At 42.3% G+C, this 26,641-nt stretch overlaps 1 protein-coding gene across 2 annotated transcripts in view; it reads left to right on the top strand.

Moving 5' to 3' along the window:
* The window catches only part of CRHR2 (corticotropin releasing hormone receptor 2), a 142,322-nt gene that overhangs the window by 62,978 nt on the left and 52,703 nt on the right, over positions 1-26,641 (top strand). For both annotated transcript variants that reach the window (XM_032702533.1, XM_032702543.1), the window contains 2 exons: positions 14,834-14,919; positions 21,781-21,887. In XM_032702533.1, the coding sequence (XP_032558424.1) occupies positions 14,834-14,919; positions 21,781-21,887 (193 nt within the window). The remainder of the gene's footprint in view (positions 1-14,833; positions 14,920-21,780; positions 21,888-26,641) is intronic.

The raw sequence follows: 26,641 nt of genomic DNA, 5'->3' as shown, positions 1-26,641 counted from the left end.
AAAAAAAAGGAAGAAGAAAAGTGAAATATAGAGAAAGCAGGTTTTCTGTATCATTAGCAAAACCACCTTTCTTTTTTGGTTAGGACAAGCTCCTTCATAGCAATCACAGAAGTGAAAGAGCAGTTTTAGCTTTCTGGGGCAAGGGACTGGTGGTTTGGAAACCAGCCCAGACAACCTTGGGCTGTAATATTCACTTATGGCATATATCCTCTCCTGCAGGGTTAGAGAAATAAAAGAATAATAATTATAACCAGAAATAAAATTTACAAAAAAGTGAAAGTGAAGAATTAAAAGTATCAACAGTGTGGAATCACAGAACTGTTTGGGCTGGAAGGGACCTTAAAGGTCATCTCATTCCAACTCCATTCCATGGGTAGGGACACCTTCCACTAGCCCAGGTTGCTCCAAGCCCTGTCCAACCTGGCCTTGGACACTTCCAGGGATGGGGCAGCCACAGTTTCTCTGGGCAACCTGTGCCAGGGCCTCCCCACCCTCACAGGAAAGAATTTCTTCCCGGTAAAGGGTTTCTTCTTAATGATTTAAAGCAAACTAAAAAATGTTGTTTCAGATTGGTACAGAGTGAAAAAAACTTGCCTGGAAATGAAGGAATGTTGAGGAAAAACCTGAGCTAAGTTGAAACAATGGAAAGTGTCATTTTTTTAATGCTCTGAGAGGTGTCTAGAATATATCTGGAGAGGCAGGGGGGCTGTTCTGTCCCTTTTTGTACTGTAAGGAGATTTTATATAATAAGTCTAAGATTATTGCCCTGCACGTAAAGCAATGTGTGCAGTGTTTGGTGTCAACATGAGATGACTTATTCTTTCCATCCACTTCCTTGTAGTCATGGAGAATTAATCAAAGGGAATAGTGTTCTCTGCCAACTTTGTTAGTACCAGTTTTGGACACAGAGTGTCCCCAGCCTTCCCTTTTTAGACACTCCGGTACCTGCAGGTGACACATAACCGACTCTGGGAAGTTTGTGTAGTGGTGCCAATTATATAGTTCTCTCCTCATGGATGATTGAGTTAATTCCAGTGGTGATCAAGGACCCATAGCAGCTCCTGTCTGGAGAGGATTTTCTCTTCCTCCACAGGTTTAGGACCACGGTTTCTGTTCCCTCTGTACACAAATCCATCCCCCTGTTTACTGCAACAGTTGCCAAAGCTGTCTGAGTGTTACAGACAGCCTTGAGATCACAGGTACATGGGTCTTAAAAAGCTGTATGTGATGATGATGAAGCTGCCACACCACGTTTGCCAGGCCACAGTGAACCCAAACCCACATGGGATGGTTCAGAGGTGGCTCATTAATCATCCCTACTTGAAATAAGCTCAGGCTCTTAAGATTCTTCAGAGAGCTTAGCCAAGAAATGAAGCTGGTGAAATTCTTTTCTTAGACTGTCACAGCATGTGCTGACAGCACCCTTTATACACTATAAAATTAGAAGAGGTTTTAAAATTCACTTTCTGCCTCCCATGCCATTTCAAGCCCCCAAAGAGACAATAATTATCAGGTGATAAGAAAGCACCTTCCTACATAACGGCAGGTTTTCCAAATGAGTGATGCATTGTATTAATCAGGTTATGTCAGGGGAGCAGCCTCTTTTCTCTTTTCCGCCTGCCTTTTGCAGGTTATCCGTGGTCTTCCTGGCCAACATGTGATCACTCAACTCCTTGTGCGTGGGGAAATGTCCTGTGAAGGATCACTTGTGTGGAGGCTGGGAGATGTCTTGGGAAACTGGACTGAAGTGGAGACCAAGGAGCACTGCAGACAGTCCCATCTCACTCTCAGAGAGCCAAATGCATATCTTTGATCAGCCTTTTCTGACTGTTAAATTGGTGTGAGCATGAAAACAATCCCTGCAGAACAATATGGTCCTTCACAGTTCCCTCTCAAAATTAATCTCATACTTTCCCACTTTATTTTGATATCATTTGCAAAGCAAATTACCTGGTGTACTGTCCAGTACTAACAAACACCACATGAAATATTATTTCTCTAGGTTTCTGATCTCACTTAAAGTTTCTATACATGTCCTAGAGGAGGGGACTGGCACATGATTCATATTCCATGCTACATTTTGGGAAAGAATGCAAATGCAGCAGTGGAAACAGTAATATAAAGTGTAGGAAGGGGAGCCCTGAGTGGTTTAAGCAGTTGGTGGACTTTCAAACACAGGCTTTAAGAAGTCAACCCAGCAACTGCATATCTACAAAGTCAGCTATTGCCTGCTGCCCTTCTTACCAGGTAAAACATCTCTGGACAGAAGAGCTCTCCATAGCAGTGCTTGGTTTCTGTTATTGAGTCAATTAACTTTTTGGCACTAGTTTCAGGGGTGGGAAGAGAAAAACTGAGAGGGAGGCAAAACTGGAGCTCAAAAGCCCAGTGCTCCTTGAGGTAAGTTCTTTAATGAAAGTTTCCTGTTCCTCATTGTGACTGTGAAAGAAAGAAGATCTGACTTGGGCGTTGCTTTTCTCCTGGCAAGTGTTTTCACAGAGTTGTTTTTAAACCTTATTCTGCTCACCAGTGGGAGAAGGAGGGTATTTATAGAGAGAGATAATCAGCAGAAAGTGTAGCACTGTTAGTGTCTGTAATAGGACTTTAAGATTCAGAATTATTGTTGTATTTCCCTATATCTGCAAGGACTTTATTTTCTCGTCTCAAACAAACCCAATCTGTGATGACCTAAAGAAGCTATTTATAACCTTCACATCAGCAGTTGTCTCCACAATCAAAATTCAGGCTCTTGATGTTGCTGAATATTTTGCTCATTCTGTAAAATAGTATGATTAGAGAAGGGGTTTTATTGAGAAACATCAAGTTCAGTTCACAGCAATCAGAACTTGCCCATTCTCACCCCCTTTTTAAACCTGCATTTTCAGAAGGAGAATTGTGGCTGAGCAAAATGGGCTCATATCTGCCAAGAAACATCTGGAATTTTTATATTCTTGTATCAGGTTTAGTTATATGAAAGCTGGCAGGGATTGCTTTGGCAAATGGTCACCCGTCTCGTACTCACAATCTTTTTTTGTCTTGCAGGCAGTCTGTTTCTTCCCTGCACTCCTCTGATGAATATTTAGGCTTAGGGAAGGCTTGGTGCTTTCTGGCAACCAAACAGAGCATAAGCTGACAGCAGCGTATGTTGTGTTTTTGTCCAGACATCCTGAGACATGCAAGTGTGACAGGATCTGTCTGAATCATCCTGGTAGACTGTAGTTTTCAACAAGGCAAGGACTCTTATAAGATGCTGGATCTATGATCTGGGGAAGAGTTTGAAATTATAAAAAAAAAAAGAAAGCAACAAATAAAGAAAATCCCTGCAAGGCCAAGCAGCTGTTCCTGGTGGAGGCTACTGTGGGAGAGGTGAATCCCCAGTGCTGACTCAGTGATAATCAGGTTTTGCAGATCCTCTTGACCTTTTAAGCAGAACTCATTCCCTGTGTTGTGTGTGATATCTTCCCTTATGTTCCTGGGTTGCCCTTATTTCCTGAGGGCCCTTGTCTCTCCCGTGTGCTGCTCTCATCTCCCAGCTTCTGCTGCTCGGTTGGAGGTTTCATCTAAATTCTGTGTCAAAAATATTTGAACCTTGCCAGGCAAATATCCCACAAATTGGGTGCATTTTGGAATCTTAGTCTCATCCCTAATCACCACCTCCTTTTCTAAACCACCTTTCTCATTACTTTTGCAGAGTTCTGGGAGCAGGTCAGGATTCCCAGTGAACATTGACTCTATGCTCCATCATGAATCATTCACACAGCTGCTGTGCTTTGCTTTTGTGACTGCAGCTCCCAAACTCCTGCATAAATTCCAGGCAGTGAAGGCTCTGTGAGAAGAGCATTGATTCCCACTTTCCCACTCACCTCAGCAAAAACTTAACCAGAGGAAGGCCATGCACACAGGGCCTCATTTCCTTCCACAGGTTGTACAAATTGTCTTCTTGAGTTGTCTGTCCTAGGAGAACTCCAGCCTCAAGCTCCTTTCCTCTCCCTCCCACTACTGTGTTAATCAGATCTTAGTGTTTCTCAATTCCACAGTGCCTTACTACAGGTAATAAAGTACAGTTACACCTCTCATTATCACTGCCATCTCTCTGTGCATTCAGTAATTGTCGCAGGTGACTAATTGAATTCTGAATTTCAACTAAGAAGCAATTACTACAAAAATCAAACACCATTATCAGCCTGTGCCCTGCCAGCCTTCCAGAAGGGAGTCAGGCAGGAAGTTTCATAGCTCTGTGCTCTTCTAGTCTGTCAAGCTCAGAAACAAATTGGGCTTCACCCCCGGGTAATGACTTTCCTCCCCCAGTCCTGGGGCTCCACAGGAACTCAATCCCACTACTCAGCAAAAGGAAAATTAATGACCTGTTGCACTAACCAGCAGCGGGAACCTTTTCTTAGTCTACACCTTTCTCCCTCATGTTTTTTTTAGGTAGCTGTGCAGGTGGAAGTTCCCTCTCTGTGTAGTGTTCTGGGCTGTAGAATCTTTCCCAGTAATTTGTGCTTGATCCATACAAACATTAACTAGGTGGATGATAACCTGTTTCTTAAAACAACTGCATCACCCAGAGTCAGATGGGGGAAGTCTTTAAAAAAGAGGCGTAAAGTGATTGTTCCACATCAAATCACAGGCCCATCCAGGCCAGTGCTTTGTTTAGCTCAAACACATACATTTAGGTGTCTTTGTGAAAATGCTTATGTGAGTTCCAGGTGATTAAATTCCTCCTATTGACAGTAGAGGTGGGGTAAATGGAAAAACAATTCAGCTCCATAAAGTAAATGGCCACAGATCAGCTGAATCTGTCTAGACAGTGCTGGCTGCAATTTTGGGACTAATAAATTAGCTTAAACTGCAGAAATTAGTGCTATTTCATGGCCTGGATTGAGTGGATACCATGGACAGCAAATAGTGCTGGATGTTTATTTAGCAGCATGGACATTGTAGCCTTCACTCACATGAGCATCTACATTAGGACATTACAATTTATGTCTTAATCTTGAACTGTTTCATCTGTAGAGAGGAATATAAGAATGGGGCAAGCATGAAGAAAGACTGTTCCTAGGTGCTCTTTTAGTTTCCAGCAATCCAAGTCTCTGTGACTTGCTGAAGTAGAAGTGATAGTAGAAGTCTGTGTGTGATACCTGGCCTTTCACTAAAGATTAATTTGAATAGCTGTGTGTGGAAATTACAAGCCCAGCATGAATGTCAGACTTCTATTTTGCAACAGCTTTGGGGGGGGGGGCAAATAATTTCTGGTTTATGATAGAAATTAAGAGTTTTGATTTGGGGGTCTTGTTTGTTTCTTGTATTTTGTTGGGGTTTTTTTTCTTTGTTTCTTTCTTTTTTTTTTTTTCCTTGTGCTGAAAACCAGGTGAAGGGAAAGGGTGATAACCTGAGGAATCATTCAACACAGATTGCTTCATAATCTCCCTCTTTTATCTTTCTGCTTAAAAATACAGGCAGGTCTGAGTTGGAAATCTTTGGGTTCTGTGTGCATTCACGTTTGGGGATTTGCTGTCTCAGGGAATTATCTCCAGAGTGCAAATAGCCTTGGCAGGCTGCAGACTCATCCTGCATATTCACCTCAAGTTCAGCTCAGTAACACAGTCACAGAAGCAAATAATCTCCACTGGTTTTGGGAAAAAAAAAATGAACTTTGCAGGCTGTTACAGGGTGTACTTGTAATTTAGGCACTGCAGCACTTTTTGACACGCACCGAAAAGGAGGGATTATTTGCCTTTTTCCCCTCCTTTAGTGCTTTTGGCACATGTGGCCCAAACCCTGTCATGTCAATTAGTATAAGGACAAGAACTGTGCACTTGCAGGTTTCTGAAAGCAGGATTAACTGAGCATTTATCAGATGCTGGTGAGCCTGTTCACTTGGTTCTCTCTCCCTGTCTTCCTGATGTTCCCTCAGTAGTTTCTGCAACAGCACAGTCTTGACATTTCAGAACAGGAGTTTTCTTATTCACAAGACATGAAATAATTTCCTAAAGAAATTAATAATATGTAGGGATAATAATTATATAATTGAATAATAATTCTTTTTTATTGAGTTATTAATAGAAGGGTTACCACAGCTGTAAACAGTTGAGACAAAGAAAGCAGCTTCCAGGATGATTCCCCAGTGATCCTTCTGAGGAATGATTGTTTTGGGAAAGGGCAAAAGTTTGGGGATCACCTGCAACTGCCCACACCTCAATCCTGAAACAAATCAAAATGGAGCTGCACAGAAACAGAATATGTACTATAAAAGAGCTCTATTTTGTGGAACAATCTTTGTTAACCCAGGAGGAATGAAAGGAGTGAAAAATACGGCAAGAGGTTGTGTTTCCTGAGTTGTGGGGTTGACTTTCAAGGGATTGGAAAGTCAAAAAAACAAGTGTGTTTTCTTTTCTGTAAAGTTTTGCATTAGCAGGTATTTCATTGAACAAAGTTAAAAAGAGCCACTGTTCTGACAGTTCTGTGCAGTTCAGTCTCTGGGATCTTTCTTAAGGTGCTCAAAAGGCAATATTTGCTGCCAGGCAGCCCCAGTGTAGGGCAAGCAGAGTTCAAAGCCAGGCTGGAGGGGACTTCGAGCAACTTGGTCTAGTGGAAGCTGTCTCTGCCCATGGCAGGGGGCTGGAAATGGATGATCTTTAAGGTCCTTTCCAACCCAAAACCTTCTGTGACCCGGGGTAGAGACAAACAGAACTGAATTCCTCGGGTGCCCTTAATCTCGGTCAGTCTAACAGGGAGTGCCTTGGGCTACAAATCCAGAGAAGTGTTTTTCTAAACTCTGAGCAAGTCCAGAGGACTTTTAAACTTCTGAAAGGTTCTGTTGCTTCCTTGGCTTCTGACACGTTATATGACCTGAGTGAATCACTTAAGCTTTTCAGCAGGTAGGAAATCGATACAGCAAGTGAGCATAATTGGGCTGCTTGAGCTTCTGGTGAGCCCTTTTAGGACTTCTTTGCAAAGAAAAACAATAGAAAACTCATTAGAGTTTCTTGTGTGCTTGAAAGCCTGAAGAAATATCAGGTTGGTGAGGCAGATAGAGCTGAGTTTAGAAATATTTTTCTAGGGGAACATTTCTTGCCTGAAGTCTTACTTATACTCTCCTATAAGTGTATTATAATTCTGCATGAATGTAAGGAAAAAAAAAAACAACAAAAAACTAACTGTGACAAAGTTTGGCTTTCAGGATGATGTTGGCTGATTTACAAAATAATAAGCATCAGTTGGATAACTGTTCTTGCCTCTCCTTATTTTTGTCAGAATATCCCTCATTGACAAATAAAGTATGTGGAGATTTATTTTTTTTTCCCCAATCTCCTGGATGTCTGGCTGCTGTGACAATTATGCCACTGTCACTTATGATTTCTAGAAATAGTAAGCAGTGTACTGATGCATTGTGAATCCTACCTGGCTCTGGCTTGTCATAGCAACAATCAGGAAAGATTCCAAAGAGGAATCTTTGGCACATGAATAAATAATTTATAGCCCCATGATTCAGCCCCTATTTTTAGAGGCTTTCTGTTTTTCTGAGACTTTGAAAAAGGGCTAAGAATAGTCTATACATGAAGTGATGTGTCTTTTATGCAACACAGGTTCTTTCTGTCTCGTTTGATCTGAATCCTATGAAATCTGGGCAGCCAGTCTGAGGAATTTATATCATGCAGTTCCTCTTGGATTTACTGGGGATCATGGTGAAAAGGTTTTGCTTAATGCCAAGCAAACTGTCTTGTTTTAACGATTAAATGAATAAAACTTACTTGGACAGACACTGGGAGAATCCTGCAATATCTCAGTGATTAGGACACCCTGAAAGAAAGAAATCCATTAAGCTGGGTTCAGGTTCCTCTTGAAATCCAGCAGAGGAAGGACCAGACTTGCAGTGCTCTGTGTTGTGAGTAATTTATGGGCTACAACAATCAACACTGGAATATTGTGTTTTGTTTTAACTCCTGTGTTCTTTGAATTTTTCTAAAATTTTTCTTTGGGGCATAAAAACCTGGGTCTGATTTACCTGATTTATCAAGTGGTTTTTGCTGCCCCATAACTGTATATTTCAAAATTCATTTATTCAGCTTAGAAAATGTCATCCAGCTTTAAGCCTGGTACTGAGACAAGACAGGTTTTCGCTGCTGTCTGCTTCTGATTTTACAGGCCAGCATTTCACAGAACCTATTTTAATGTTGCATATCTAAGGGAAAACCTCACTTATTTGGGCTTGTTTTCCATTGGCAGACTTCCGTTTTGGGGGCACCATTGACTGGCTGCTTTGCTGTGCCCTGAAGGCAGAGTAGGAAAGGACTGGTGAGATGTGCTGAACGAGGCTGAATGCAAGTTGATATGTAAAATTAAAAGGTTGAACTCCACCTGTGGTAAATATGCAGAACTAACACACCCTGAAAAAGAAGGCTAATTGCTCAGCTTGGTCAGAGGGCAGTACAGGGGCAAAAATGGTTCAGTAGTTGTCTTAAAGAGAGAGGAAAAAATATATATTTAGGAATATTAACCAAAAAAAAAAATCCCAGTGGAGAGATTTAACAAACTATCTGTAACAGTTTTACAAAGCAATTGCCGGAAATTCTTGGGGCTTAGACTTTTAAATCTGGACTGAACAAATGCTACTGAGGAGATGGGTGACATGACCCACTGTCCCCTTTCAGGTGTTTGCTGTGTCTAGGAGTCTCTGAGGCTGCCAGAATCACTGCTCACTCCACTTTCCTTGTAATTTCCAGGGATTTTGTTCTGTGGGGGTTCCAGTTTCCTGATTGATGGACCCTTCATTTCAGTTTGGCTGCCAGCTCACGTGGATGAGCTCTCAGAGCAGTCGGATACCCTTAGCTGTGCCCAGCTCAGGGCTTAACTCAGGCTGTCTTTTATTTATTTATTCATTTGCCTGTTTATTCCCTTTGCTCCAGCAGCAGATGAGCTTGTCTCAAGACTCCATGGCCACTCTGTGTGTGTGGGATCCAGGGCAAAAGGCAGTTAGAGAGGTTGGATTTCCATTTTAGTGATAAATGGAAGCGTAAACCTCCTCAGAAAATCATCTACATGAGAGACAGCAAGATAACTAAAATCTTTTTCAGAACCAGATTAGTTCCAGTTGTCAAGGACAAGATCCATTCCAGCAGTGCCTGCTTGCAGTGTCTGGAATTGTCTTTCACCTGCTAATGACTGGAATGATGTGGTTAACTTCCTGCTGGGAATTACATCCACTTGCCTTTACCCAGTGCTCCTGTCTCTTGTTTCTTGTTTGCTTCGTGCTTTTAATGGACTTTTACTGACTGAACACAAGCCACCAGGCCAATCTATACGTATTGTGTTACTGTTACCTAAAAGGCTTTATGTTCTTCAGCAGGATCAATAAAAAACAACAACAACAACAACAAAAAGATAAAGAATACCACTAATCAAACACTCTTCCTTACATATTCCATTCAGAAATGCAACCTCATCTGCAGTTAGAAATGAAATTAAGGTCAAGGTTTTACCTCCCAAACTGATGTAAAACTATGATGTAAGCTATGTTTTAAAGTTGTTCCAGAAGGTAATAAATAGTATCCTCTTAATCACAGAATCACAGGATGGTTGAGGGTGGAAGTGACCACTGGAGGTCATCTGGACCACCCACAACCAGTTGCCCAAGACCATGTCTGGACAGCTTTTAAATATCTCCAAAGAGGGAGACTCCACAACCTCCCTGGGCAACCAGTGCTCCCTCACCCTCACAGCAAAAATGTGTTCCCTGATGTTCAGGTGGAACCTTCTGTTTCTCGGTTCGTGCCCAGGGCCTCTGGTCCTGGCACTGGGGAAAAAAAAATAAAAAGCCTGGATCCATCCTCTTTGCACCCTCCCTTCAGGTATTTATATAAATTAGTAAATCCCCCTTGAGCCTTCTCTTTCCCAGGGTGAAGTGTCTCAGCTTTCTTATCCTTTCCTCAAAGGAGAGATGCTGCAGCCCCTTAATCACCATGTGCTCCTTCGCTGCTCTCTCTCCAGCGTGTCCACGTGTCTCCTGTACTGGGGAGCCCAGAACTGGACTCAGTTTTCAGCCCATGTGTTGGCACAGCCTTTGTAGCTACTCTGTGTTTACTGTGTACTTCTGCTATCTGGTGTTACTGGTTGTCAGTATTTTAAGTCCAACCTTCATGTGAGCACTTGCAGTTTTGAAGCAGTTACACCAAATACTGAGAGTTACCACAGTCATTGAGTTCAGTGGTTTCTAAGTAGCAGAAAAATCACAGTTGAGATGACAAATATTGACTGTTGGCTGCTTCATTTGCTGTTTAGAAACAGACTGGGGGCTTTTTTAGATGAGTGTCTAGCAGAGTTGTTAATAAAGTGTAGCATGATTGGGAGGAGTTCATTTTGTATGAGTTCAGATGCCTGAAAGCCACAGTTCAGTTCTGGGATAAAGGTCCTTGAGCTTATTGGTGAAAAACTGCTCACATCCCATGCAAGTTTTCCCAGAACTAGTCTTGTGATACTGGCACTGAGCTGAAGGGGGTTATGGGCAAAGCTGTAAACAGTTTGGATGTCTCCCCCTTTATCAAACACTAGAGTGTGAGGAGTCCTTATAAATTAATAAATAAAGCCTGTGAGCTTCTCTCATGTCCTTCATGCCAGATGAAAATCACTATCCATTATTTTTGGGGCTGCAGTGCTCAAATCTGGGTTGATCAGCTTCTCTTCATTGAAACAACAGATATGCTGAGCTTTCTTAAAATTCCCATTTGCCCTGAAAATAGACAGAGCTGTGATTATCATAGTTGTTTATTTGGATAAATACAACTTTTTTTTTTTTTTTCTCCATTCAAGGATCTTTTGCTCTCCACCTTGGAATTTCTCAGTGGCTTTCAAGTGGTTCTACTCCACTAAGAAAAGTTAAAGCTCTACATGGTGTGGGCATGTGTATACAAATACACGAAAGTGAGACATTCTTGTAGTTATTTGGTTGTTTCTTTGAATATATTCAGAGAAAATCCATGAAATAAGTAGGCTGAGCTGGACACTCCTTCCCCAAAAGCTGGAGTCAGGGAGAATTGGCACCTAGGACTTCTCAGCAAGCATTGCTTTTACAGGAGCTTCATACACAGAACAGTCCCTGTTCCTGCTGTGGGTGGCTGGTTGGAAGGAGCAGAGTATCCCAGTTCTACTCCTGCCAAGGCTTTGCTGTAGTCACGCTCAGGTCTTTTACCTCCCTTCTTGTGATGTGGCAAAAAGTTTTTTGGGAGTGGAGATCCCTTTTACAATCCCTTAGAGTCCATGAGAGCTGCAAATGTTGGTACTTCTGCTGTCCTTGTGATTTGCATCTGGGCTCTCGTTGCTGCCATTGGTCTTACTGGTGGAACAGGACTATGATCAGCTCTTAGAGGAAATAGGGAAATGCATATTAGTGCTGACAGGCCTGGAGGGGATGAAATACATTTTCTGGAAGCTGACAGCAACCCAAGTGACAACCTGAGCTCTTCTGCATATTCCTTCCTATTCAGGGACATCTTTTTGCCTCCTTGCCCATCCCCTGGACTGGTTAAGCAGAGGAAATCAAGTGCCACCAATCCACAGCAAAAGGAAATCAACATTTCCAAAATCAAGGAAGAGACCATCGACTGAAGCACAGAAATGAATATTGCATGAAGTGTCAAAAGCTCTGTGGATAATGACTGAGTGTTGCCTGTGCCATCATGAGTCATCTACTACTCAGTATTGGTTTGCATGACCATTAAATCTACTTGTCTAGTTGTCTTATGGGAGTGCAAGTGCGCACAGAGCACAAATAACCACATGTTGTAACCACCAAGTATCTCTTTTATTTTGTGTATTTCTTCTTTAGAACAAAGTCAGTAAGGAAGGAGAAATTATAAGAAGAGAAAGTATACGGAATACTTCAGTATGCCATTTGTCAAAGAAAATGAAAATTTACACAGTTGTTTTTCAACTAAGAAAAAAATAGTTCTAATTGCTCTATTTCTTTCCATTTATAATTAGCTCTTGTTGCCCTAGAAAGATCACGTAATTATTCTTTTCTTCCTGGGCCTTCATTGTTTGTTTCTACAATGGAGTTCTCCATCATGATTCTTCCTTTTTTTTTTTTTTTCCTATTTTTAATGACAATCATTAAGAAAAACTGAACTTAATCCAGTCTCTTTCCATACACAGTGCTTTAAAGCTAAGAGCAAGAATGCTTCTAGCACGAAGCACATTAATCCCAGTTCTTACTGGAAAACTGGGTGAGCACGTTCAATCAGAGATGGTTTCCCTCTTCCTTTCCATACCCTGTAGCTGGGGACACATCACTTCCATTGATCTCTCTCATGGAACCAATGTATCTGTCATTTTTGGCATCTCTTCACTGCTTTGATCCCTGCCACAACTCTGCAAGTCCCAGAAAATCAGCCTGTCGTTGAGTCCAGTGTCTGTATTTCCTCATCTTCTCTGTGCTGCCTTTGACAGTAACCAGGGATGTCACAAAGCAGATGTTTGCTGCTATGGAAAACACCAAGATGATTATTTGAAGTCACCATTATTTTATCCAGAGTCTTCTGTGCAGGGATATACCAGCACACACAGGAATTTTAGCACATGCCAGATGTGACTGAGTGTCTGTGAGCACAGTGAGCCTCTATCCAGTGCATGTGGGATTGATCCAATATCCTCAAGAAATGCAGGACTCGCTATATGCCATGGGATCCATCTGTGCATCAACAAGAGCTGCTTCCTCCAGGTGCCTTCAGTGAGGCTCTTACTCTTTATTACCTCACTCACTAAATGAGATATTTCTCCTTTGAAGCATTGGGTAAAAGATCTGCATTATGTTATTAAAATAGATATATGAAAATACATCCAGTGTGATGAGAAACTTGTTTCCATGTGGCTATTAGGGCTCATACTGTAAGACATTTGGAAGAAAGAAAGAAAGAAGACCTTTTCTGTGGGATATAAATTAGTTATGACTGCTAGAGTTTGGAATGAGATATTCCGAGAAGTCAGATCTACTTGCTGCTGTTGTTTCCGAGAAGTGACTGATATTGGAGGAGATTCTGGACTAGATAAATTCAGAGTTTGATTTTATCCTCCTCCTCTTCAGATACTCACCATGTAGGAGATCTGGTGTGACAGCTCATAAACCCAGATAACTCAAAGAAGTTCCTCAAAGAACTGCCTTGACGTGGGTTTTACGTTCTAAGTCTTGATTGTGCTCTCCACACCTGAGCTGGAAAGGCACAGCAAGGCAAATGAAGAGTCAGAATGAATAAAACAAGTGTTTGAATGGATAAAACAAGGGTTTCACATGAGCACTGTCCTGGAATTGGGATTCAACATCCACCTAAGCACCCACTCAGTGTCTGGAGGGTCAGAAGTTTGCTACAGAAACTCAAGATCCGCAACTGGCCAAAGGATGGGACAAATACAAAGGCTTTGAGGGATGTAAATTGGATCCTACCACCTAAATCCCACTCAGACTGTTTTGTTTGGTTTGGCCTTGTCACACCAAAAAGGAGCAGTGGAAAAGTGCAAGTAGACAATAGCAGTAAAAAACTCAGTGCTCTGTGTGGATATGGTGTAATCTGGAGTGTCTTGTTGCTTTCCATATGGACTTTCCTTCTCTGTAAGAAAAAACACCTTTTCAAAAGTCTCTTTACCTTTTTTTTCAAAGGCTGTTGTCAACAGAACTTTTAGAAACGTTCGGTCTGATGCCTTTATTTGACATCTGATTTTCCTGAGGGCTGGGTGCTGTGCTAGCACTGAATGACCATGGCAAAGGCCCAAAAAGAAATTGGATAAAGGGCAGCAGGAACATCATGAAGAGTTCATTAGGGAAGTCGCCTGTATTTGTCCTTTGGGGATCCTTCTGAATTTCCTGTTTTATTTTAATTCTCTTGTTTCTAAGAAACAGTTCAAAATAAGAATGTAAAAAAAAAAAATATTGCTTGGAATTGGATGTACTTTTGATGAGTGAAGGAAGGTAGTTTGTACAGCAAAACTGCATAGTTTTTCCTCGGAGTTCCTTGGGATGAAGAGGAATTCTTGCCAGAAATTGAACTCCCCTCCTCACCACCAACATTATTACATGCAGTTCTCAGAGCTCCTCGGGGTTACATTGCAATTAGACATGAAATCTCTCTGCTTCAGTAAAGTAATTTTTGATTTTCACTTACATTTGGGGAGAACTGGAACCTTGGGAAAAGACCAGAAGTGGTTTCTTTTCCACAGACCATTGGTGAACACATCCTAACCTAGGGGTACCCATTTCTGAAATAATTTTGTGTGGATTCTTGTGTGCTCTCCCCCAGCCTACCTGTCCCAGGGTTGGGGAGATGTGCTGATCTTGCTCCTCATGTTTTTTGCAGAAGTTTTCCCAATAATAGTGTTGCACAGGAAGGGTCCAGAAAATCAGCATCTCCAGGAATGTTTTGTCTAGTTTGCAGTGGGATAAATGGAAGGGGGGTAGAGCAGTAAGTTTACCACACACAAACCATTCTCATATATGGGGCACTGAACCCCTGAACCTCTCTGGTTTTGAATATAGTTGCTTTTTAAAAGACTATACCAACGTTAAGCTTTCTCTTGCAACATTCTTCTCATACCTTTTCTGTCTTCTGAACTCATAGACTGTAAGAAAACATTATCAATCAATATCTTTAAATACTTGTAGTCTGTAGTTGTGTTCATGTTATTTATTTCTCTCCTCAGTGGGCTGTTCTAGTCCTCACGGAGGTGGGATAAGTTAATTTGCCTTGTAAATAATCTGCTCTGTTAATCTTTTCTCAAATCTGTGAGATTTCTAGGCTGTTTAAAGTCCATCACAGACTGTTCATCTCTCTTTTATTTTGGTCTGTACCAGGAAATGCCTACAGAGAATGCCTGGGCAATGGGACATGGGCTTCCAAGATAAACTACTCTCAGTGTGAGCCTATTCTGGATGACAAGGTCTGTATTTTTACCTTCATTCTTCTCAATGACATTTCTCATACGTGAATGCAAAGCTAAACTTAAGGTTAACATGCTAATTTGGGACTTTTGAGAGAGATTCCATTTCTGTCTCTGCAACAAAACCTCCCCGTGAATTCAGGCAAATCACTTGTCCTCTCTCCATATCCTCTACTCACATGGTTTTTAAAAAAGGATGCTTTTTATCACACTCTGTCCCTGCTGATGTATGTTTATGCAGATTTTTCCTAGCTTTGTTCAGAGCCTACAGATGCTACAGTAAATGTTAGTAATGATAACATTAAGACCAAAAGCCTCCTTGGCACTAAAAAATAAGTTTAACCAGCTGATTCCACCCTGTATCTGTCCATTCTGAGGTCTCACCAACAACTGACCTTTACAGATCTCAATGTCATTTCTCCTTAAGCAAATATGTAAAGGGGCAGCAAAAGAAAAATACATAAAAAGTAGGCTCAGGTCTCAGCTGCCTTTAAAAGATTGAACCAGTCTTGCATGATATAGGAGTTTACAGATTGCAATTAGCATATGGGGTTAAGCTCCTTCCAAAAGGCTGCAAGCAATTATGCAAAGTCCTTTTCTTGTCAAATGTCTCAGTTTTTCTTGGAGGCATGGCAGACATTCACCCTCACAAAGTTTAAGCCTTCCAGCCTTTCACACCAGGTTCTCTTCCTCTCCCTCCTGTTTTGAGTGCTGTGGTGGGGCAGGAGCACACACAGTTCTCGTGCTCTGTCTGTCAGGGGTGATTGTCCCCTCTAAGAATCAGGGTGGAGCTCAGCAGCTCAGGTCTGTTTAAGTTTTGGGGTCCATCCAGCTCGTTCCGTGGTTGTAGTTGGGCTGTGCCAGTTGCAGAGGGGAGGAGGACAAGGTCCCACATTTAGTACTCAGGAACTATAAGAAGCAGTGCTGTACCCCAAACAGTCAGGATGTGCTTTGCCTTAGGTCCAGCATCCATCCTGTGAGATCCATGTGCTTGCTCAATGTGGGCTTTGAACCAGTGACTCAGAAAACAGGTAACTACACACCAGCTGCTGAGGAGGACCTGCTCTTACCCCCTAGCTAAGTTATTTGGTGGTATCCACATCCCCTGTCCTTTTGCTAGAGGCTTCTAGAAATTAGGAAAAAATGTACCAATACCTGAGTGCCATCCAGAGGGATGTTCCATCTGATCTAGCAGAGTGATGATGCTCTCATGGCAATTTAAGCTGACCTAAGGACAGACCACCCCAGGGCAGCCCCTCCTTACATTTCTTTCCCCCTTAAAATGAAAAACTAACTCGTTGCTGGGTCGGTTTTTTTGGATGATTCAGTTCCCTACGGCATTTTGTTGCATTGTTTCAGGAGTGCTGGGGCCAGCCCAGGCACGGGGCAGTGAGAGTGTGGGTGGGATTGAGGGGGACACACCGACCAGCTCTGCCTGAAGGGGATCTGCACATCTGTGAAACCACCCTCTTAAAAATGAGCGAGAGGGGGGGTGTGGAGCAGCCAGTGCTGGTTTAGAGAATGGGGAGCAGAGCTGGGTGAAGGCTCCATATCTTTGATGTGGTTTAGCTGGTGCAGGAAACCTGAGCTGATAACAGTGTGCTGTACCTGCTCAGGAAAGTGCTGCTGCATTTTAATGGCCCTCCTTGTGTGTTTGCATGACTCCAACAGTTGCTATCTCTGCACCAGCAAACACAGAGGAGTTTTGTTTGAAAAGGCTGGAGAAGTGTTGTGACTAGAGGACAGGATTATTTCCTGTGCTCTGTTTTTGCTTTTAAAAACTTTGCAGCTATGGTGATAGCTTAAAACTACTCAAATAGTGTGTTTCTTAAACAGATGAAAGTGCAGATGTTCCCCCACCCTTGCTTATAGAAGCTTAAAAACTCATTTGTTAGATCTTCAAAGATTTACAACAAGCTTTGCAGATACTAATATTTGTGAATATTTTTGAAATCTCCCCTAGTGCTCAGTGTTACAGATGAATACTTGCTTTGTGGTCTCCAAAAAAAACTAGGAAAAAAAATCCCCATATATTTCTCTGGGGATTTGATTAAAGGTGAGATTCAGGCACACACATGTTTCTCCTGTTATTTATTGACTGAGCCTAGCAGATGCTAAGCATCAGCCAGGAGGTGTGCCCTGTGATTTGTATTTATTTTTGATACAGAAAAAAACACTGCTGTCAAACTTGGCCACTCACAGCCAGAGTGCTGAAGAATCACATGGTTTGACTCTGAATTCAGTGATTGATAGATGGGACAGGAAAATGCCCCATCCTCAGCTCTACCTGCTTTATGGCAGAGTTTTGATCACGTAGCAAGGGAAATTTTAGAAGTTTGTCAGCTGTGGGTCAATCTCAGGGGGCATCAGCTCAGTAACACACATTCCCTGGATTACATCAACACATCATGGCTCTGCTTGTGGTCGAGACCTGTGGCAGCAGCTGATAAAACTCTGCTCTGGGACTGATTTGCTTATAGATTCCCACTTTGGTTGGGATCTAATTCCCTGCATGGAGTTGTGTGCTGTAGTTTAAAATACCCCTGTGTGTCTCCATGTACCTGGCAGGTGACAGTCCTTTGGAATACCTGTGCCCTTCAGGTCCTTCATGGCCAGAGAAGGGCAGCAAAGCTGGGGAAAGGGTCTGGAGCACAAGTCTGATGAGGAGCAGCTGAGGGAGCTGGGGGTGTTTAGCCTGGAGAAAAGGAGGCTCAGGAGAGACCTCATCACTCTCCACAATTGCCTGAAAGGAGGTTGTAGCCAGATGGGGGTTGGTCTCTTCTCCCAGGTAAAAAAAGTGACAGGACAGGATGAAATGGCCTCACCAAAGGAGGTTTAGATTGGATATTAGGAACAATTTCTTCACTAAAATGGTGGCCAGACGTTGGAACAGGGTGCCCAGGGAAGTGGTGGAGCCACCATCCCTGGAAGTGTTCAAGAAGCACATGGGTGTGACCCTTGGGGACATGGTTTAGTGGTGAACACAGCAGTGCTGTGTGAACTGTTGGACTCGATTTTGGAGGCTTTTTCCAGCCTTAATGATTCCATGATTCAGCAGGAGTTTGAGGTCAGTCACCAGGGCCAGCTGGGAAGCACAGGGTCTGCTGAGTGCACCTCAAGGGTCACTGATGTCTGTGTGTGCAATACTTCTATCCCTTGCTTCTGATGTTGGGTAGACACCCAGATGCTGGTTCCTTAATGTCAGACTGAATCTCACCCTCTGAACAAATAGTTGGCTCCTTCTCCAGGCACAGGAATAAGGTACAGAAATAATTTTGATCCAACTGGCTGCTTGATGGCACAGCATGTGACAAATTCAAAAATTCTACTCAGTCTACAAGCTCCTGTGTCAAAAGGACTTTTGCTGCATCGGGCACAGATCTGTGCTTGTTAGAAATAAAATGAGACTCTCAGGCAGCAAAAAAAAAAAAAAAAAAAAATACATCTTAGCCTCCAAAAAGAGCCATAATTTAGGAACTTTGGTTTTGTCTATGTGGCCTATGTCAGCTGGATATGAATTTGGTTCTGCTGATGTTTAGAGGTGGCTTCAAGCTGTGTAGCTGAGTTAGCACCATGCTGGGCTTAAGCTAATATATCCTGCATAGGAGCACAGCCACACCAGGCACAGCTATGCAGCTTCCAGCTGGCTCAGAACAGGAAAGCAGTCAACTCAGAGGCATCTTGGATGACAAAGATACTTCCCAGTGGCTTCTGAAAGTCTTTGGAGAGGAGATGTGGTGTCTTTAAACTGTGCTGGTGATGAGATCATGCTGGCAACAGGAAGAAATCTAAAGTGACTGAACTGGTAGTGGAGTGCAGAGCCCCACAGGGAGACATGAGCTGTAAACACTGGCAGGACCTGCCAGTAAGTTCTGTTAGAGGGAGAAAAATCCTTGTCGACTGGACTAAAGAGTGCTGTCATTAGGTGGTCACTCAGTCAAATCATTAGCTGAATTGGTTTGGACAGGTTGGCAGTCACATTCTGACCGAAGCAAGAGGAAAAGTGCTCTAGACAGAACAACTCCACGATTACCTGAAATCAGGCTGCAGGGAGCCCACCACGCCTTAGGTTTGCAGGGCTGGTGCAGGTAAAGATATAAAGCTGTGCTTCCTCAGTTTACCTGGTAGAAGCTGGTGGGAGACACCCCTGCACTGTCTGGTGTAACATGATTGTTGTGTGTAATGGAGGAGGATTCCACTGGTGTGACCTGCTATGATCAGAGAGCAAGGCTACTGGTGTGCAGACCATCTTTGTATTCCCCATTCCTGAAAGTATTCAAGGGCTGGTTGGATGGAGCTCTGAACAACCTGGTCTAGTGGAAGGTGTCCCTGCCCACGGCAGGGGGTTGGAACAAGACAACCTTTAACATCCCTTTCAACCCAAATCGTCCTGTGATTCTATGATCTCATTTTCTAGCTAATTTCTTATGTAAAAACCCTCCTCCTAAGCCTGAATAGAATTTATATCTTCATTTCAGTGAAGTGAAACATCTTCCTGGAAGCAGAAGAATATTGGGTAACAATAGAAGGTTGTTGACATTTTAGATGTATTGGTCTTCACGAGGGCGAGACAGAAAAGACTTATGAAAGTGTTTTACATGAACTGAGCTTTGGCCAACACATGACTGATTCTGAGCACGTGTTTTTCAGCCCTGAAGGTGTCGTCTTCAATTCCACCAGAGATGCAGATTGCATGTAGGCTGGTGGAAAGTGATCTTGCCACCCTGTCAGCTTAGTTTTTCATAGGCACTGAGGCAGTTCTTGTTTCTATGATGTTTGAATTTGCTTTTAGGAAGCCTTGTTAGTGCCAGAAACTGAAAATATGAGAGTCGTGCCTGTTTTTCCTTCAGCATCAGTGCATCAAACAGGAGCTTAATAATTTTATTTTTCCAACTAGTCTTCTAATGCTTTGAACTGTGCCCTCTTAAAACTTGAGTGAAGTTGAAACAGTGGTCAGGAGCCACAGGAAGGAGCTGAAGGGTCAGACTCAAAGAGCAGGATCGTTGTCCTGGGAAAAATGTTGTCATCTTCCAGAAGATACCTAGCACTGCATGAGCAATTCTGAAGAAAGTTCTTAGTTTGGTTTTAGGAAGTACTGCAAGAAGTAGTGATTTGGATTCAATGGTGCTTATGGGTCCCTTCCAACTTGAGATATTCTGTGATTCCATGACTTCATTAAGCAGGAGAGTAATTAAGCCATGCAGTTTACCAGGGCACTCCCTGAATAATACAACACTGCACAGGTAGGCACATCAGGTCAAGTGTGTTTTCCTTCCCTTTAAGTGTCCCTGTGTCTTAAGGATAAATAAAACTCATTGTGGAATTTGGATTTTGTAGGTTTGTTTTGCTGGTTTTTTTTTTCTTTTCTCCTCGAGGCGATTCACAAAATGGGCCCATGGGTGGGGAAGTTTATTTTAGGGGATTTTATAATGGACTTAAAAATACCTTGCATGGTTGAGTTCTGTCCAGAAGCAGCACATTACTCCATGTGCTGAAGATATAGGCAGGTTTCATCACAGAAATGATTCCAAGAGAGTTTTTTGGCAAAGTGCTGGAAGATGCTATCTTCACAGAACAATGGAACAGATTAACTACAGCTGCTGGTTGTAGTTTCAGCCAAACATTCATTCACTGACAAATTCCTTTGACTGGAATAAAATGTTAAGGGAAATTGCTAGGAAAAAAAAATGGGAAAAGGAAGTTCAACTAAAATTAGAAAACTGGTGCCATTTGTAGGATTTTGCTTTTATATTTTTGTCACAAGGGAGGAAATGTAGGTGGTTAGTTTTCAAGGGTCTCGTTCTTCTGAAGGAGGACAACATCCCAAATTGGGGAAAGATCTGCTTACCCTGAAAAGAAACAAATGCCAAACCTAATAAATGAATATATTTCTCAGGAGGATTGGTTCTTTCAGTAGCAAACCTCTGTCCCTTTTTAACCAGCTTCAGTATTTATCTCAATAGTGTTTTTCTACTACTTTCTATCCATCAGGGAAAGAAAGAAGATGCTTCTCTTTTCTGAAACCATCAGCAGCCCACCAGTAAAAAACGTTCCAGTTACTGCAAGGCCAAATTTTTGGTCATACCCCTAAATTCACTGATTTAGGTGGGAGCTCTTTGGTACTTAATTTTTTGTTTGCAGGATCTAGAACCTACCAATAATCTCCCCCCATCCTAGGAAACAGACACCAACACATGAAGTTCCATCACATACTTGGGTTGCTGCTAAAAACAACAGGATCTCTGGTTTCTCAGGCTCTCTCAGAACTGAAGGGACACCACCAGATTCCAGCTCTTCCTCAGTTGGAAGGATAAAGATCGTAGCTTGCAAGGAATGTCCCTCAGAGGAAAATCTGCCTGTATGGGAAGGCTTTATTACTTCTTACTGAATTTTTTGTATGAAAACCAAACCATTTGAGCAGGAAAGTGGCATAACCTGGCTCATAAAGACCATGCTGTTTCCTAAGAAAATAATGTTTTATAACTTTTGAAACTCTGAGAAGATCTGTCTTTGGTAGCTTTGTAGCCCTAAAATGACAAAGTTTTAAAATAGCATAATAATGAAAACAAGAAATCCTGATGAAATTGCAGGGAAAAAAGAAAAAAGAAACGGGGAGAAAATAACTTCTTTTGCAGATATTTGGAATAAACTGTGGGCAAATCCCACACTGAAACGACACCAAGCCTGTACTTCTGTGCCTGGGCAATATGTTTGGTTTATATATAGGCATCAGCCCTGGGGCTATTATATCATTGTAAGGTTGAGAAAAGTAATTACTGTTTTCTAGACTGATTAACTGTTCCTTAATGTCAGTGCTTAGAGATTCATGCTGATTTAATCCTGTTATCTCTTTACCTCCAGAGGAAGTATGCGCTCCATTACAAGATTGCTCTCATCATAAACTACCTGGGGCACTGTATTTCAGTAGGGGCCCTTATAGTTGCCTTTATGCTTTTCTTGTGCTTGAGGTGAGTAATGTGTTTTGCATGCTTCTACCTTCCGTGGGTGACACTTACTGGGCTGCTCAAAGCCCTCTGATAACTCTGTCCAGGTCTGGAAAACTGGTCATGGCTTTGACGCTCCCGAGCACATCCATGGTTTTGTTGACTAATGCTGTGCTGGAGCCTTCTGTGCGTAGGAGCTGAAGCCTAAAGCTGAAGTTTGTGTTCAGGGAGAGAACTGTGCATGATTTATTGATGCAGCACAAAAATTCTGGTGAGCACAGAGTGCTTCATTAAGGGAAACCGAGATTTGAGCGTGTCAAGTTGCGAGTTTTGGGGGCAAGCTTTCTTTTTTTTCCTTTTCAATGTAAGGCAGTGCATGATAACATGAGGCATTTTACATTCCCTGCCAGATAATGCCCAGATCTAAACCCAAAGGAGACAGAACGAAATCTTTCTATTTTGCTTTGGGTTAATTTCGATTTTTCTTTCATTAAAAGCTTAAAAGTTTTCTTAAATAACAAGAGGAACATCATTAGAGGAGCTTAATCCCCACCAGTCCCCATGAATGCAAATCAAGGAGACTGCATAGAAGCACTCCCCTGGTTCAGGGTGCAGAAGGGAGTTTGGCAGGTCCAGTGGATATGTAATTGAAAATTAGGAATACAGGGAAAAGTGAGAGGACAGGAGGAAAGGAAAATTAGTGGAAAGTAACAGGTAGATGTGCATCAGTCATCAAATGTATTGCAGGCACAAAGCCTGAGTCACAGGGATATATTTTCATAGGGAGTGGCCTGGTGGGTTATTTCTGCATTATTTCTTGGATTACCTGACTGGTATTTCTGTACTATTTGTGCTGTGTTGTCTAGAAGAGCTCAACTGAATTTAGAACCACCTCCACTGAGTGCCATGCAGTGCTAATCCTTGAGAGAAACCTTATTCCGATAGCAGAGGATTAACTGCTGTGGAGGAATTCTCTCCCTCCCCTCCCCAGGTTTACAACTTGATTATTGACAGTGACCTCAGTGAAAGAATTCCTGTTTTCCTGGAGTGGAGCATCCCTACAAAGTCTTAGGCAAAGTTTTCCTCGTGAACATTCCTAACAAGGCCTTTCCTACTCACGATACAAATCTTCTTGCACTCCAGTATCTATAAGCAGAATAATCTATGCTAATGGGAAGAAAAAAAAACTTTAAAACATTCAATGGGAACTTTTATGATGCATCAATTTAAACTTCTATTTCAAGCCTTCTACTGTGCATATAAAGCTAATTCCCATAGTGCTTGGAGACCTGAATTAATTTACACTGAATAAAGAATGCAAATTATTCATTGTAATTATATTCCCTGCTTTTATGCTGAATCTTTTATAAATGCTTGAGTAAATAACACAAAAACAATTAGATAAGATGGTATAAATGTATCCAGCTTTCAACACAGAAGTGGCCCAGCTGATCTATTTTAAATTGTTCTTGTGGTATTTAAACTTTGACTTTAAGATTTAAATTTTGCAGTCAGCTTCAGCATCGAAAACAACAATTGAGAAGCAGCAATTAAGCACTTTCCTGTACATGCTGTGAATGAAGATAGTCTGCCTTTTCAAATTCCCATTGTATCATGCAAAAAATGTCCAGTGTCCAGCCAGCATTAACCAGCATGAGATACTTCAGTGTCTGTCGAGCCACATCTGCTTTCCAAAGTTCCAGAGATGCTCCAGTGAAGGCAGCCCAGATTCATGTTTCATTACAGGCTACCCCTATGCAAATTCTAGGTTCTGCACATCTTCATCACAAAGTGCCCCAAGAACAAATCAGTTTTGACAATCAATTCCAGTTATTTTGGGCTTCCCCCCCCCCCCCCCCCGTTTTAGTTTGGGTGGAAGAAGGCACCTACTAATTGTGTGAAATGAGAGAATTTAGGTATTTCCTGGCAAAAAAAAAATACAATCTGATAGTTTCACATCTTGGCCCAAAGTGGGAATCTGTCAGTTCCTTTTTCCTGCCCCACTCCATCCATCCACCTCACTCCATGAGTGCCTGCTGAGGGTGAAGATAGAGGAGACCTCCAGGAAGACTCAAATTCTATGACTGCTCCATATTTTTGTGCTTCTCAGCCACCATCTACTTGATTTTCCTTAGCTCTGTCAGTGCAGAGTCCCAAAGCAGTGCTGTCTGAAGGAGGAGGCTGGAGCACACCTGCTGTATTGGAACACAACTGCTTGGAAGGCTGTGGGGTCTCCCACACTGGGGGTTTTAAGAGCAGGTGAAATATTTGGTTGCCATGGCAAAGAGTGTTGCTTTGGTGATCAGGTACTGACATGGGTGTTCTTCTGTTGGAGATGAACTTCACCACTACTGCCCCAGCCCAGGGAGCTGCTGCATTGCTGGGAAGCTTAGTCCTCAGTTGTGCTGAAGTGGGAAAGAACTGGATCTAGTCCCTATTATTCCAAATCTGTTCTATGTCATCCTGTCCCCAGTTTTCTTCCTCAGTTCTTTATGCAACCTTCTGTCCTCCATTCACAACCCGCAGAAATGTTCTCCTGCCCTAAAATCTAAGGAACCCCACACCTATTCTGAGGGTCAGAAGTCTGGATGCAGCAGGAAGTAATGGAATCATCTGCCATTTGTGTCCATGAGACCCCCAGCACAACTGGGAAGGAAGGAAAACTCAACCAGGGCCTCCTTTTTACTGTGAAGACTTATTCTAATCTCATTTTCTCCAGTTCTGTCACATATGAACCAATCCTTTACTGGCTGTGCCAAAAAATAAGCCTGTTAACATTTAATTTAGCACCTAAATAACAGAAAATGAAGGAGAGACCTTGCTTGTTGTTGGCACTCTGACTGAATGCCAATGAGTCATTGAGATCCCTCCTAAGTCAACTTTAGTTTCTCAAGGTCTAAAGGTAGGTGGTCTTAAAACTGTGAGGGCCATGCTGTGTTTACCATGCAAAACAAAACAAGCTCACAAACAAAAAGAAATATGTTGAGAATAAAAAATGTAGAATTTGTGCACAAAGTGTTCTGTAGAAATGCACTGATCTTCAAGGCAGGATCTGGAGAGATTAGCTCAGGTCACTTCCCATGTCATTGTTAAATGTGCCCCCACTGCACTGTCTGTGTGTTCTCATTAACAGCCAAGGTTTGATCCATCCCACAGGTGCACACAGGCAGTTCCCACTGACTCAGCCTCATCATCCCATAGAATCCCATTCTCACACTAGTAAAGCAGGGGTTTTCCATAGGAGGAAACCTGCTGTCAGTAATACCAATTAAGCTGAAGAAAAAAAATTATTAAAAAAAACCAACCAACCAAAACGAAAAGATTGAAATGCTTCTTTTGAATCATATTTTTCCCTTATTGTTGCTGATAATTCAGAAACCCAAATTGCTGATAATGCAAAAACCCAAATAGCTTTGTCATGGATTTTCCCTTGTTAGTGTGCTGTTATAGCAGCCTCTGAGAGGGAATAAGAGTCCTTTGTAAAACTCCTGACTCCTGACAATGTGCTGGCAATGGCCAGCAGTGACCTGGCTGGATTCAGTCAGGAGATGTTTTATTTGTTCAGTGGTGATTGAAGAAGAAGTAGGGGACGAAAGGTATTTGTTCTGGGAAGCATCTAAGTCCCTGCTGAGTTTTGAATCCAATAAAAGGATGGTGCTGAAAGGGAGATAGGCTGAAGATTAAAAATGACATGTGCTTCTGCACGGGTTGCTGGACAAAGGCAACTCTAAAAAAAACCACAATAAAACCACAAACATTGTCATAATATCTTTTGTCACTTGTATAGTGGTAACGAAAGCGAGTTGAGGTTTTGAGGGAAATTTTGCTTTCCTGTTGCTTTTAGATCTACCTCTTTCTATTTCTCCATTAAAGCATCTGATTTCCCACAGCACTGAGGCAGTGTCACCATTCTTTCTTACAATCACATACAGATTTCCTAAATCCCACATATTATTTCTTCCCAAAAGATTGAAATATTTTTCTCCTGAAACAACATAGCCTTTTTTTTTTTTCTTTTTTACCCCCTAACTATCTCCCAGGGTTTAGGAGAGGAAAATCTGCTTTCCTTTATCCTCCCCTGTTCCAAGCTTCTTTGAACTGCCCCTTGGTGTTCAGTCTGGTGTGCAGCTGGCAAGACTGCTGCTGCAGGCCTCTGTTGGTAGGAATGGAAGAGTTTGATTAAATGCTTTCTAGAAACCTGTCAGAAGAAATGCAGAGCATAAATACAGAGAAGGTTTCTTAGAACAAAGTGATCTGACACCTATCAGAGCAAAACCTCTGAGACCTAGAGACTGAGAATATACCCAGTGGGGAGGAGATCTGCACAGTTAGCACTGGTTTGCACTTAAAAGGGATGTGCTGCATGGTGTGGTTAGAGCAGAGCAGGCTCCAGATCTCAGGTGCAATCCTTCCATTTGTTCCTTTCTGTTGTGGAACAAGAGGAAAGAGCGAGTCCCAGGACAGGGCATCAACTGATGGAATTCATGAGCTCATGTTGGTGCTCCATGTTCCCTCCTCATCTCCCGACTCCCCACCCAGCTGAGTCAGTTCTATTCCATCTACCACTTGGAATGGCAGAGCCTTCACTGATGATTCATTAATGGCATTTTTTAAACTTCATCAAAAATACCAGAGTGGAGCACGAGTGGGGTGTGTGCAGTGGCTGTAGATTTGGGGACAGCACTCACTCTGTCCCACCCTGCACCAGTCCACAGTGAAGTTCCCAAAGCAAGGCAGGAATGAAAATGAGGGAGCTGAGCTGTAAACAAGCACATATG

Source organism: Chiroxiphia lanceolata, chromosome 1, assembly GCF_009829145.1.
Source record: "Chiroxiphia lanceolata isolate bChiLan1 chromosome 1, bChiLan1.pri, whole genome shotgun sequence".
Lineage (NCBI taxonomy): Eukaryota > Metazoa > Chordata > Aves > Passeriformes > Pipridae > Chiroxiphia > Chiroxiphia lanceolata.
The sequence above is the reverse complement of the archived record's forward strand: the minus strand, read 5'-3'. Positions and strand labels throughout refer to the sequence as shown.